Source organism: Triturus cristatus, chromosome 11, assembly GCF_964204655.1.
Source record: "Triturus cristatus chromosome 11, aTriCri1.1, whole genome shotgun sequence".
In the NCBI taxonomy this organism is placed as follows: domain Eukaryota; kingdom Metazoa; phylum Chordata; class Amphibia; order Caudata; family Salamandridae; genus Triturus; species Triturus cristatus.
In genome coordinates, this window is record NC_140594.1 from 57,781,859 (window position 1) to 57,796,712 (window position 14,854).

At 45.3% G+C, this 14,854-nt stretch overlaps 1 protein-coding gene across 1 annotated transcript in view; it reads right to left on the bottom strand.

Moving 5' to 3' along the window:
* Nucleotides 1-14,854, bottom strand: part of TXNRD2 (thioredoxin reductase 2) — a 683,633-nt gene that overhangs the window by 483,185 nt on the left and 185,594 nt on the right. The window contains exons 7-8 of the mRNA XM_085634274.1: nt 13,081-13,143; nt 8,310-8,380 (exon numbers count right to left, since the gene is read on the bottom strand). Coding sequence (XP_085490400.1) covers nt 8,310-8,380; nt 13,081-13,143 — 134 coding nt within the window. The remainder of the gene's footprint in view (nt 1-8,309; nt 8,381-13,080; nt 13,144-14,854) is intronic.

Genomic DNA, 14,854 nt, shown 5'->3' on the forward strand with positions numbered 1-14,854 from the left:
GTGTTATTTCTAACGCTCCGGATCCCGGGGTGTCTGCTGCCACCTGCATACCGCTGTCCCTATCCGTCCGGTACCGGACACAACAGGGTGCTGCCTGCTCCCGTCTCCTGCTCAGGGGGAAACGTCGCCCTCAACGACCCATAGAGGTCAGAGAAGCGTGGATGCGGGGGCTTAACTCACGCCATCTCAGGGTGTCACGCTAGCCGCTGTTGAACAGGACAACTGCCCTCTGAAGACATCGCATCACCTAAGGGGCTCTAGTGTTACCTGCGACTCAGCCTTTCATCCTCTGGGTGTTGATAAAATGAGTAAGGCAATGCTATTTGATTGTCTTGTCCGAGAGCGCTAGTTACAACCTCACTTGTTTCTGGGAGCTATTTGTACTGTTCTACTCTGAGCTCCACTGGGGCACTTGTTTGGCTAGAGAGGGTTTCTTCTAGGGGTACATCTGCTCCCGCAGCCCAGGCACCTCATTACTCACTGCACGGCTACGGCTCTACTTCACACCCCCCGCACAGGCCATTTCCACAAATGTCGTCGCTTAAACGCTTTACTCTTTAACAAAAGTAAATAATAGCGGGCTCGGCTCCGGGTTGGACATCTAGGCGCTGACATCTCTACAATGCGGCCGGGGCCGGAGCCGCCGCGTCACCTGGAGAAGCTCATTCAGCGGGAACAAGAGACAGTTTTGTGCGAGTATTTACCCTCTGACAGCATGTCAAGTACTGGTGCCCGCAAGAGTAAACAGTATCACAAACCCCAGCAGCCCCTGCGCTGCACAACCGAGGTCTATTGTGTGTGTTCACGGCTCGCAGTGTCAACAAGGCATGGGAGAACACGCACAGGCACTGGCAGGAGGCAACGCGTGGTGTCTGCTGGTCTCTGGTGGCCACTCGAGGCGCTGCAACAGGTGCACAGACACAATATTGGTGAAAGACAAGACAGCGGGTTTACATGGATTGTGATAAGGGGCGGGCCTAATTTGCGCGATTCGGAGAAGCGTAAAACGCGAAATTACGACGTAATTCTGCTCCTCGCGCGTAATTACGCCGGGAGAGTACTTCTGTTTCGGCTTTTTTCTTAAAGCAAAAATGCCCCATCACGTCCAAAATGGATGCGAGAATGCATTTTGTGCTAAGAAATAGCGCCGAACGCAGTAGAACACAAATAGGGTGCGCAAGCATTCGCTCATGCTCGCTAAATGTGCTCTTATGGTAGGGTTTTCCCCCAATTTACTCCTGTCATTTAACAATATTTTGTTAACGCAAAACCTTGTGTTCAGATTGGGTGGAAGAATGCACTTTGCGCTAAGAAACTGCGCTAAATATACTTTTGGGGTAGGGTTTTCCCCAACTCACCTCCTCCATCCAGCATTATTTTCTTAGCGTAAAATGCGCCCTCGCGGTTAAAATGGACGCGAGGATACACTTTGCGTTACGGAATACAAATAACGCGCGCGAGCGGTCGCTGAACGTGCTCTCGTGGTAGGTTTGCTCCCACGCACAATTACACTTAATGACGCGAGTAGGAGTCATCATGGCAATATCGGGAATTCTGTCTCAAAGAGTAATGCAGAATCACCGAAGTTACTCAGATTAATACAGCGTCATTACAATTTCACCAGCACTAACTGTGATATTAGGGGCAACTGTGAAAATAAGGCCTGAGAAATAGGTGCTGATGCTGAATCGGAACTAGGTCATAAAGGTCAAATGTACGCATCAAGATACCATCGCATTAGAGAGGCCTTTTCACTATTAGCAGAGTTGTGTCTGCAAGAAGACGCTTGTGAGACACTAGAGAGTGAGCTGTTGTGTCAATGGAGCTGCGCTGCAGGTATACGGAATGCGCTCTTTGCACTGTAGTCATACATCTGCACATGTAGGTTCATTACAGGGGCACATTAACTTTCATTGCCATGGAACACACATTATCAACGGCTGTACAAAGATTGACTGACGCGGTCCAAAGGTAAAGTTGAAAGTTTCCAGCGCTGCGCAACCCGAGAAATCTCGGTATAATACCTCAGAGATTTCTTAGGTTTATGAATACTCATAAACTTTGTGAGGGAAAACCTCAAACAGCCCTACATAACAAGAGAAAATGGTAGAGGGTAACACATTGAATCAAAAGCAGGAGGGTGCTTTGCATCTAACAAAATGGGAATACATATGTTCCTTTATGCATAGGTCAAGACTACATCATTCAGACAAAGGGCATTATTGAACAAGTATTGGCATAGCCAATAGATCTCGCCTTTGGGACCTTATAAGTGTTTAGCCATGCAACGGTTGCATAACTAAATACTTATAAGGTCCCAAAAGTGAGACCTATTGGCTATGCCAAGCGGCCCTGCGGCCGCGAAAGTGATCGCGATCAAACATCAAAGCGGCCGTGAAAGTAATCGCAGCAAAGCATGGCGCGCGCGCGCCCGCGCACATGCACTGCAGCTCTAGGCTGGCCTGGTAGCACTTTTTGGAGCCCTCTCAATAAGTCTCGCCAGACCAGCGCATGCGCTGGGTCAGGCGAGACCTATAAAGTACACTTTGCTATGCAGAGAACTTACAAAGGCAGCCATGGATACTCTGAACGCCCAATTGCGTGGGTTCTTCACAAAAGCCAGAATGTAGGATTCTAGGCGCTGTGCACAGTGGCTTAAAAGAGCCCCGGGCTTGAAGGAAAGTTCTTCCAGGGAGATGAGAACTTCTGCTTACTGATATACACCGCGCGGCTGCATGTAGGACGGTCTTCAGAAGGGAGGGGTGTAGTGTCAAACGTAGAGGCCTGTAAGAACAAAGAATGCTTGAGAAGCTGTTCTCTGAGAAGACATGACCACGAAGAGCTATCACCTTTGGTCTGGAGGAGTAATGCAGCGAGAACAAATGCCTCCGCAATCACAAACCTATTTAATAATCTCACCACAAAAATGTATCCCCCTGTACAATGCGTCTGATTAAATCACGATAAAGCCAGCAGGGTATAAACTGTACCTGGAGGAGAGCAACACGCGACTCCCAGGAGACTTGGACAATTCAAGTCACTCTTTCTTCTCTGATCAGTGCTCAAATACCAGGGGATGCAGAGGTGGACTGCGATCTCTCCCATCCGCACCGCAGCATGAGGAATAACATGGATGAACAAGGGACAAGCAACGATGATTCTGCCTCGTCTCCCTAGGAAACTCTAGACTGCAAGCTGCTTTGTCTGCCATGCTCTCACAGTATAGCGCATAGAAGTAGACTTTAGAGCATGAGCCCCCCCCAGCGAAATGTGCAAGAAAACGTGGTTGGGGCAGGGGTGAGCTCCAGGAGGGCGCCTAGGAGATCATTTCAGGGGTATTTGTCTCTAGCACATAATCTATGCATTATGTGAGACTTATGAAAGTGCAACTACATTAAACCAAAACAGAAATGGACCAAAAACACTAGCCCCATATTTGGAGTGTTGCGAGTCTCGATCCTAGTGCAACGGCACCTGCTGCACCTAAAAAAAACTACAAATAAAACAGCGGCAAAAACTCCCCAACTTCCTCAAGGCATGTTTCCGAGGTAGCAAAATGACCTCCACACCCCCCATATAGCCTAATTTCCTCTGGACTGTCTCTGTGATGCAGTCCAAGGACCTCACAAGTTTCCTCTAGCTCCTGGAACGAGACCCTGCTGGCCTCCTTCCTGTCATCCCCTGCACTCACCTTGAAGGACATCTGCATGCTAACAGAGGTCGAAGCACACATGATCCATGGGGAGCCGCATGCCCCATGCTTTTTTAATTTTACAAAAGCAGTTCCCATACTTTGTTAAAAACGCAACCACCCCTGAACAATTATTGTGGGCCTCGAAGTGCCTCTGGGTAAAAGTGAAGGGGGGGGGGGGGGGGGAGTTTTCCTTTGCTGTGAAGCTCATGGAGGGACACAAAGCTAAGGAGGAAACGGTCACTCACCAGGGTGCCGCTACCTGAAAGAATGCAAATGCGCGCAATTGGTTAATCGCCACACGTAAAGACAGCTTGGAAGCCAGTTTAGGATTTAAGTGATGGAATCACCTGAGGCTTCATGTGGACAATGAGATTTTCTTTTTGATACTTTGGGGCAGATTTACAATTTTTTCACGCAGCGCTCTGCAGCACCTGCAAATGCTGCGCTGCGTGAAAAGGAGCGAGGAGGAGAACGCCCTATTTACTAAAATAAGGCACTCTCCTCCACTCTCCCTAGCGCCGGTGCTGAAACGAGCTGCCGTGCACCACGGAGACACCTTTGCGCCATGGCGCAAAGATGTCTCTGTGAGTCTAGCATAGGTTTCGTACTGGCAGGAAACCTTCCTGTACAAAATACTATGTACAGACTCACTTTAACCATTTTTTCCACTTTGTATGTGCGCTGTAAAGTGCAGCACACATGCAAAGTCGGAAAAGGAAGGAGAAATTAAAGCAATTCTCCTTCCTTGCGCCTACTTGAAAAGGGCGCAGTTTTTTCACACTAAACCCAATCTACTTTATTTAGTAAATTTATCGTGAGAAACCTTGGGTGGTTGCATGAGAACGCCCATGCACCACCCTTGGAACGCCCCCACGGCGCAGAGTAATGCAGAGCAGCGCCATGCGCTGCTATGCATTACTTTTCTGTTATTTCCAGCGCTAAACAAGTTTAGCGCTGGAAAGTAAATTGAGAAAAACAGATTTTGTGAAGATTTGTATCACTTTTGTGACACAAACATAGCGCAAAATCTTAGTAACCCCCCCCCCCCCCCCCCCCCCAAATGTCAGGGTGTTAAAAGCTGGGTTCTAGAAAGTGTACTTTTAATAGACAAATGTTTGCACTAGGTATAGATTACCTATTACTAAATCATATGTGTTGAAAGCAATTGTTTTATCTTAAAACACCAAATCATTTTGCAGCAGTCTACCTTATACAGTGTATAATACAATTTTAAAATAATGACTTGTGTATTCACAGTGCTTTATGCTCCAAGGCAGGGACCTTGTAGCACTATGCATACACAATCCATTATTCCCCACATCTGCAGTGGTCACATTACTCAATTGAAATTTACCTTCACATAAAATATGACAGAAACCTTAAACGAAAAATTAATACAAGTTAAGCTAATCAGATGGAAATGCACTCTTTCAAATTAGGAGGTCCCTCCGCATGTTTTTTTTTAACCAATTCAAGGACTGCACGTAAATGAAAACAGCCTGGAAACGTGCTCGGTTGCTTCCAGGCCATCCTCATTTACAAGTGCTTGTCAGCTATTTGCACACCCGCCCCCCCAGGAATGCAGCCACAGCCCCCCAGGAGGGTGCAGGCCCCACAGTTTGAAGACCTCTGCTTTAGGGTGTTAGGTTCTAGAGGACATTTTAAATAACATTTTAAACAATGCTATACATTTTATTTTTATTCTCATTATATATAGCATGCCTTCTTGCTGTTTTCATAATACTCTGTGTAGTTGTTTGAGATGTACTGAGTAATCGATTTGTTCCTGTAGTAATAAATACTTTTTATTTAGTAGTGTTCATTCTTAGTACAGTGTGTATGATCACGCAATCGAGCAATGCGTAAGTCACCCTCCAGCACCGAACTGTTGAATTATGATTTTTGAGTGGGGCGAATAAAAAAAGCAATAGCAGCCCACCAGCTCCACCATCAAAATCTCAACAGACACCAGCTACCCCTACAGTCCCCAGGAATCCACCCCCTCCCCAGTGATCTTCAAGCATGCTTATATAGGCACCAAGATGCGTCAATTCTCTGATGATGCCAATCCCCGCTGCCCATGGACTAGCTATGGACATGCCTCATCCCCTTGCTGAAATTGGATGGACAGTCCTGCCGAAGCTGATCATAACTGAATTCCCAATCACTGCAAATAGCAACAGGCAATCTTACATCTAGACATGAACCTCCATGGATGTGCGCTTCAGCTCGCCATCAACACCAAACCATTCATGTTCATCCTTGAAACATGACCACACCTCCAGTACCAGAGCAACCCAGGCAGCATGGTAGCCATCAACACCTTCCTATGGACAACTTCAGAACAACCATCAAAGCCCTCATCCTCGTCCGCCAACATGGGGGGCAAAGCCATCCTCAAGAGCATCCCCGCTTCACACTGGCCCCTCAAGACATTGTCCAATTTATGGACAACACAAAATATTGAAAAAAACGTTCCCAACCCAAAAGGACATGCACTGGTTACCCTCAAAGCTTGCACCTTCTTCAAAACTATCTGCATAACCTACAAAGCAGCCAGAGCCGCTGCACCTTCATGTGCGGGCAAAAACACAAAATTCAAGGCGGCCAAGTGAATGCGAGGAACCAAGAAATTGGTGCACAAGAAACCATGAACTTTTAAAAAGAGAAAACAGGCGCCTTCTGCCTCGATGCAACAAGCATCTGAAGGACAATCCACCACCCCAGCCCCTCTCTGAACTACAGAAGACGCGCCTGTTTAAAGGACACCTTCTCGGCCAACGACACCGAGCAGAGCAGGTCCTCTGTCCTTGCAACAAGAAGCCCCCATCAATGTACACAATCTTGTATTATTTCCTTCCCTACAGACTAACTTCTTATGTTTCACTATGTAATATCAAGACCATTCAACATACATATTCAACACCAATGACATTTCCTTGGCATAGGATTAGCTCCTACCCAAACTAATGTTCCTCATTTTATAAGCTTCTAATATTAAATTTCACAAGAGCTGCCTTTACACCAGCGAGAACCTAGGAGTATAATCAATAAACAAAACAGTGGTTCACCTGGAACTCATTACATTAATCTTGTCGTTTTGAAGAAAATAATTTGATGCATGCAATCAATGTACGAGAAAACATAATTGGAATCTGGTATAATAAAGATTTTTAATCTGCACAAACAGCAAGTACAAATCAAAAACTATTCTAAAATCTCGTACAAGGTTTATGCACAATTTTTAAGTGACAAATGACAAAATGCAGGTGCCGAGTGTCAGTGAGAAAGCACATAAAGATGAAAAAAAAACAGTGACCCTGGACAGAAATAAAACCTTTCCAATATGTGTTTTTTGGTCTCGCACAGCTAGAGTCCCTTTTGAAGGCAGGTTACGCACGCCAAATATGTTCAGTTGTGTCGAAGCCGTTTCAAACTCCTTTGGGAATAATGAGCTCTCATCAGGACAAGTAGATAACGGGGACCAGTTACCTGCAGCTCTGCAAGAAGACCATTCCAGATCCTGAAAACGACTCAAGACCGGTCAAGGTTTACGTAACTGCTCAAGTCCCCAACTGAGCCATCCTCCCACTGCACCACAGTTCATGTGCGACAACGCGCCCTCCCCTCTTCCTCTGCACGTGCACTTGGAAGCACTTGCCTCTAGCTGCGTGAGAGCATTACAAAACCAAAACAGCAAATAAATGCATCAAGAGTTGAAGTGTCCACCCTTTTTAATGACGCTCTCCTCTCTGGGTCTTACAAGAAGTGCTTTTAACCTGAGGTCATACTACCGTTGATAAAAAGGGGAGAGGTGTCTGTCACTCAAACATCTGACTCATTCTCTCTTCTGCCTCAGCCACGAAGTATCTACAATCTTGATATGGGTGACTTCACTTCATGGAAATTACCCCCAAAGAGATCTGGAACTTCCCCATCTTTTTACACCACAATCAGTTTTCCTCTAATGTGATATTATTGATCGCATCCACGTTTCCACCGTAGTCAGAGCGGAGGCCGCTCCTTCTCCCAACTCTCCGCCAAGCCCTGAAATGTCTTCCCTCTCCACACATCACTCTCGCTGACGAACTTCAGGAAGAGACTCAAGATCTGGCTATTCGACTAAGCCCAGCAACCCAGTGCCTGGTTATCCTCACGGGTGATAAGCCCCGCTCTACAAGTAGTGACTGATTAATCGATGTGTAGCATGCGGCACACTCCATGATTCATCATACATCTGATTCCAGTCACCTGGACTATCTCAGGCATGGCTTTCGAATGGTTTCCTTTCTATCTAGTCATTTGTGATGCTGGTTTCAAAGTATACTTTACATAAAAAGGTTTTAAAAACAGAAATAGTTTTGACAAGCGCTTCTCGTGTTCACTGAAATCATGGGCCATAACTCTCAGAACAGAAATTTAGCGTACAAGCACCAGAAAATAGACACATTCAAATTCCAAAGCTCATCTCAACCCTGAAGGTGGGTGCCATGACATCAGTAATTTGGTTACTGGATTTGCTTCGCAGCTGACACTCCTGGCTACAGGAGGGTGCTCGTCAGAGCGACATACATTGAGGAGTCTTCCAAGATCAACGCTTTACAAATGGACTTACGTTTTTCCTGGTGGCTCCTTCATCCAGAAAATGTCATCGCTTGTAATCCCATATTCCTTTGCACCTGCGACCTAGCAACAAAAATATGAATTGAGAACCGAACAAGACATACGGTATCGAAGATTCATAGAGTTATCCACAGTATCATAATGTAGCAGCTAAATGGAGCAGGGTGGGTTGTGTTGCCGCCCAGGACCACCATCATTGGTCAGAATCAATGACCAGCAGATCTCTTTTTTGAAACACTTTTTACAGCAGGGTCTGCAACTCAGCGACTCCGTGGTAGATGCGAAGGATCTCGGCCACATCTCAAAATGTTTGAAGAATTGGAATGATCCAAGATCAATGAATAAAACTGACCACTGAGAATCTGCCAGAGCAGCATATGTAGTGCGTCAGTAGAAGTCTATTTACTTTGTGCTGTCACCATATACCTCTTGTAATGATCAGCTTTTCGACTACTTTTATAGTCCTCAGCGCTCAGCTACCCTCCTCACTTGAGGACTCAATGATTCACAGGCACCGTACTGATCTCACTACTTCCCCACAGATCGCTTTTTTAATTTATACAAGCATCAAGGTGGGTCTCCACTGCAGCATGCGCTGTAACAATAAAATCAGTCACTCTGCACAGCAGGCTGTTACTGAACAACATTCAACTTGAGGGTACAGAGTGAGCCAGCATCCTTGTCTTCCTGCCACTGTCTTCTCCCCTCCCTCCCTCTACTTCTGTGCATTTGTCTCCATCTCTTAGCACTCACATACCCAGGGGTTGGAGCCAGGAATAAGAATGTGAAACAAAAATACTGTAATGATTTTCATCCGCTACAAATAATACTTTAGTCCTTTTGGCATTAGGAAGATGTAGACTGTTCCAATTGGTTCAAACTGATTAGGAAAGAAGATAAGAAGATTGATGGGTTGTTTAATACGAAAATCCTAAACACCCTGGAGAGGAAACTCTGTAGAGCTGTAAGAAAACCTCTCTCTATCATGAATAAACATAAAAGATTTGGCTGCAGTGCTGAATGGAGGGTGGGTGGTCAGGCACAGAAGTGAAACAAGAGAGCCAAATGAGCTGTACTCCGCAAGGAGCAGAGCAAATGTAGTGGGATTTATTTATTTGAGTTTATGTAGCCCAAACCAGACCTAAAGAGGTAGCAGAGAGCTTTACACGGCACTGTGTTAAATAAAGCACAAACTGTTACATGATCACTGAGTAATACAAAAGTTACTATATATAGATAGATAGATAGATAGATACACACACACACACACGCACACACCACAGTTAAAAAATGAGTTATGTTTCAGGCTTAATCGTGCAAAACCACTGAAATTCACCAGTTCGGTCTTAAAATGCACACAACACAGGACATAATTTACAGTCGTCTGCCATATTGATCTAGAGTTAACTGTTTTGCTTTAGTTTTTTTTTTTAGTGGCTAAAACTCGCGAGCTACAATGTCCGGCGAATCCAGCACCTCAAATGACCTCTGTCGAGCTTACAAGTCGGCTACAACGTGCAAGTTGGGGGCTGAAAGCTGAATTTTCAGTTTTTGGGGGGATTTTCTACGTGTTTGGGAAACACACATAAATGTACATTTATAGAAATTACACACAACAGCACAATTGATGGCTGTCATTAATAGGCATTCACAGGGCGTTGGTGTCCGGGTGAACGGACGATGAATGGATTTAAGCTCTTTTTTTAAAGACTAGTAGGGAGGGTCCATCCACAGGGTTCTCCAAAGTCGGTCCTGGAGGGCCTGACCCATGCCAGATTTTTAGCATATCCCCATTTAGATCCATGTAGTTATCTTAAAATATGGCCTGGATCCGGCCCTCGAGTACCGACTTTGGACAACCCCGAGCTAGAGGATCAAGTAACAAAATCTAGGTGCACTTCCAGTCAATGACTGCTTGAGCGTTCTCTTCTTTCTAAAGGAAGCGATGCATTCAAGGAGGGTGTCAGAGCTCTAAACGTATTAGCAACAGCCGCAGAGGACTGGTTTATGCGCCAGGTTGTTGGTTGCTCCTGTATGAAGTGTTTATGGGCTTTGCAGGCTAGCTAGAGGATGCCCCTGGACTCAATGGAAAGCCATTTACTCATGATCAATATTGGAGAATTGTGCAGGGAATTCCAACAGACATTGTCAGTGAGGATGGTGAGGGGAGGGGGATGCCGATCAGCGTGTTCTTGTGAAGGTGCACGTTGGGACATATTCTGGGCTTGTACCATGATGGTGCTAGTGCTATACCAGATCGTGCTGCACAGAGAGGCGATCATGATGCCGGTCTGGCTACTCCAGAGGGACTAATGGAAAAATAAAGTGAAAAGACGAGAGAGATGGAGAGAATGCACATGTCTGCTAGACCAATCTTGCATTACTCGAAAATAGTAGCCTTTTAATTCCTCCATGGTACAATGACGTTAGCAAAGTTGCTCCAAGGACAAAATACAACACTTTTTTTCAGGCCATCACAACCCACCACTACAATAAATATATCTGAAGCCTTATATCTGAGTAACACCCTAGGATTGTAAGGATGGACCAATTGTATTAGTCCAAAAAGAATAAGCAGTGGAGAACAGAGGACTCTAATGAAGGAACGTAGCCGCATTAAGAGTCATTTTCCACTTGCCCCTGCTGGATGAAAAAAAAGGCTTATAAAGATAACGTATTATCGAGTTCACCTAAGAAGATACGGATGTGGAGGCGGGACTTCCTGTTTTGTATCTGCAGTGTTCTGTTCAAAGCCACAAACGTAACTCTTGGGTAAAGGTACCTCTCAAAATATATCAACACATTTATTGTGCCTTCAAGAACGACTGCATAGAAGGTGCCTGGGGTAAAACTAATGTTTACAATGTGTTTACAGAATGAACGTAGGACCGTAAGAAACACACAAGATCCGTGGATTCAAAAGGAGGTCCCGCCATAAAAAAAGAAAAATCTAAGAAAAACCTAGCAACAGTGGTGGGACTTCACAAACATTTTGAAACGTTTAAAAGGAAAGTAATGCTTTGATTGCATGAATACTATAATTCCTCAACAGAAAGTAATACCTGGTTCATTAGAAGAAGGTCTTCCTTTTGTGTGCCTTCCTTATACTGCGCTCATTACTATCTCATTATTATACACCTGACGGAGAGAGTTTTAGCAAGAGGAAAGAGATGGTCCAGATCAGGGTAGACTTCAGAGGGAGGAGCAAGGGTGACAAGATGCATCTTCCCCTGCCTCGGGAAGGACACAGATCCACCTGCACATTTTAAGTTGAGGATACAGTGCTGTTTATTCTTTCAGGATATCTACAATAAAAAGGCCAAGAGTGAGAGATTATACGGCTGAGCTAATGACATGAATATTCTCATGGCCAGGTTATGTACCCAGTTGTCCTTGCGTCCAGTCACGGGTGCAGGCCAGGCCATCCACACAACCACCAAGCCGTTCCAGCAAAGTTGCATGGAGAATCTGGCCGGGCATTCCAATGTGTGGATACACAGTTGGTCCTGTGGCCACACCCTATGCCTAACTGCCTGTACATCCTTCCGAGCCCTGCAGCCAACCACAGGCCCGATGACTTGAGGCATGACTTACAGGTAGGCGGAACTTCAGTATCTCGAAAAGGCGTCTACTCTGAGATAGTGCTCAAACAGCTTGACAGAGTACACACTGTCGGAAATTGGGTGATTCAACTGCCCTCCCTATTTAGAGTGGGTGGTCGAATGGACAGTTTTTACTGGCAGAGAAGGACAGTAAGCATTTTTAAATGACGCCCACACAACGGTAAACCAAAGAGAATTGACTAATGTTAGTCAGAATAACTCTACCATCCGTCAAAATGACGCCATGACAGCGCTTCCTGCCAATGACTAGTGATGTCCACTGTTCCGGCGGATAACTCTACATGCAAAGGCCAGGTAGTCCATCACACCAACGGAGTATTTTATTTTATTGCCCCGACTGAACTCAAACTGCACTCTAGATCAGGTCCTTAATTCCCCCTTTAAAAGAAATTTGTTTTTGGAAAATTGCAATTTTTTAAAAACATTGTTTCCAAGCTCACATGTTTTCCTTTACTTGCAAGATTGTTCTAAATTTCTAAGTGCTTTTTTATTGTATCCCATGCCTTCCTTCATCCACTCCCTCTTTTCATAAATCTTGCCTAGAGTAATGTCATATGTACATTCACTTTTGTTTTGCATTTCTGAACATTTTTAACTCATTCAAACTCACAAGTGCGAGACAATACTGTGTTTTTGTGAACTGGATGCCCTCTGCTTGCTGTTGATTTTTTTTGGGCATTTGTGAGATTGCTGAATTCTATACGTGTTTTACAATTTTTCTGAAGGGGCACTTGCCTACCCCTCCTTTATTGCCGACAACTTATCGTATCCCTCTACTCCATGGAACTTTAATCCTCCGTGCAAAACTCCCAAACATGGACACATTTATGAATCTCAAGATGGCAGAAAAAAAAAGTAAAGCTCTTTATCAGCTCCTCACGTTTCATAAAAACATAAATGTAGAACTGATAGAACTCATGCTGTGAGTGGGTGGCAAAGAATCTCTAAAATGTAACCATTTAAAGCTGCCGCAGACCTTTTTCGAATGCAAATATCTCGAAAACACCTTGAAATCTGAGTAAAAGGTCTAGCTTCACGGTTGATTTAAATCCATAGCCCAGTTTTAAACATGTATTCATCTTTTTCTTGTTATTGGTGGAAATCTTAATTTTTACATCAAATTGTTTAAAAGGTACTCACGTTTGCAGGATACAGTGGGCGTCCGCCGGTGGCGATCACTATGTTATCTGCAGTAATTCTAGTCTGTGAATAAATAAAAATGGTGCCAATGAGAAGACAAAAATTAGCAGGTCCTGTGGCCGATATATGTGGAAACAAGATACCAAAAGAATTTCTGCAGCCTTGGTGCATTGACTGGTTTCATCAACACACTCCAGAAAGGACAATGTTTTCACAGTAAAACCTGCACCAGGGAACAAAGAACCCTCTGGATTTACCACCTCTCTTCTGCAGTACAAGGGTCTGGCATCAGGCCTACACACAAGAAGGATTTGTCCAGGAAGCACTTGTGTGTGATGTAAGAAAGACCCTACCATGGTGGGATCTTTGGAGAGAGTCAAGGCTGCAGTCTGGATCCACGGTGTTCCCTGTACCACAACCAGCCCTCGTTTACATCGCTGTCGGCAGTCTTTGCTCCTGGGCCGAGGAGTCCTGGCATGGGACTACCCACGCTCACGGGTGGCGGCGCCATGGTGAGCGTGGATCTAAAGACTAATGGTTGGAGGGGAGTATAAAGGGAGCATGGGTCAATTTTGCCAGGATGTACATTACTAGCGATACAGAATGTAATACCAAGGGGTATCAATCGGGCACATTTAATGAGCACTACTTTTAACACACCTTGAACAGAGCAAGGCCAGGGTAGCAAAGTACAAGGATTTCTCACCAGCAAAACGCCATTTTTAAGCCGAGCACCGCACAAATGGACGGCATTTTGATTTCTTGCAAGCAGTCTAACAGGAAGCCACCCCTCCCAAAAATCTGGGAGATGAGGCAAGGTGGAGAGCTTCATCTGATGTGAGCATCTAGAGGCCAGGCTGTTCCAAAGCCACTGCACAGCCACGCAGATGCAGGAGCCACAGCCCTTCGTAGAGATGGCACCGCTGCTGAGGGAGTGTCAGAGGATGCAATCCCTCCAATGTTACAGGCACAAGATCAATCTGTGGAGTTCAATGAGACGTAAACGATACCCGCTCCGTCACTAAAGGCCAGCGCAGAATGTGAAGATGCAGAAATAACGTCACGTGATCCTCAATCTCGAGACGGGGTTCTAGAGTGATCTGCATGCCTTTAAGGAGCTCCAGGTGGGATACAGGCTTGTAGCGTGGGTTTTACATCCTCACTGATACTACGACCAACAGTCCATCACAGGGAGATTGGGGGTATCTTTGGGGGGTATGGATGATGCTGCCACCAGAATAGAGCATGCTTTACATCATCGCTGTCAAGGAGCACTTCTTAGGTCATCAAAGTGCACAAAATTTAACTTTTGCCATTGGTGGAACTTGACCCATAGATTTTAAAAAAAGCGAGGGAACATGAGATGGTAGAGTCGAATGGAGAAAGGCTCTGGACTTGGCCCCACTGTGCAGCCGCCATCTTTGTAGCATCCTTTAAATGCCCGGATTATAAATCATGATCCCAGTGATGCCGGGTAATTCGAAAGGCAGGAGTGCAGGGGGCAGCGGGGCACAAGAGGTCAAAATACTGCAGATTATGCTGCTTCGGGTCATTTAAAAAATCAGCCGGTCATACAACAGTTTTCTAAACTCCTAAGTCTCAAAATATGGTATGCAAACTATTTGTTAAAGGTTCCTCGACAGGTCTGTCCACTGGTTTGGCCTCTTAAATTCGCCCCGCGTGCACATTTTAGCAACACGTGCAGAGTCCAGATCAGTGTGTAAATGTTTAACAAAGCTCCCTGGAGAAGTGTGCGGGAGAGCTGGTGATGTTA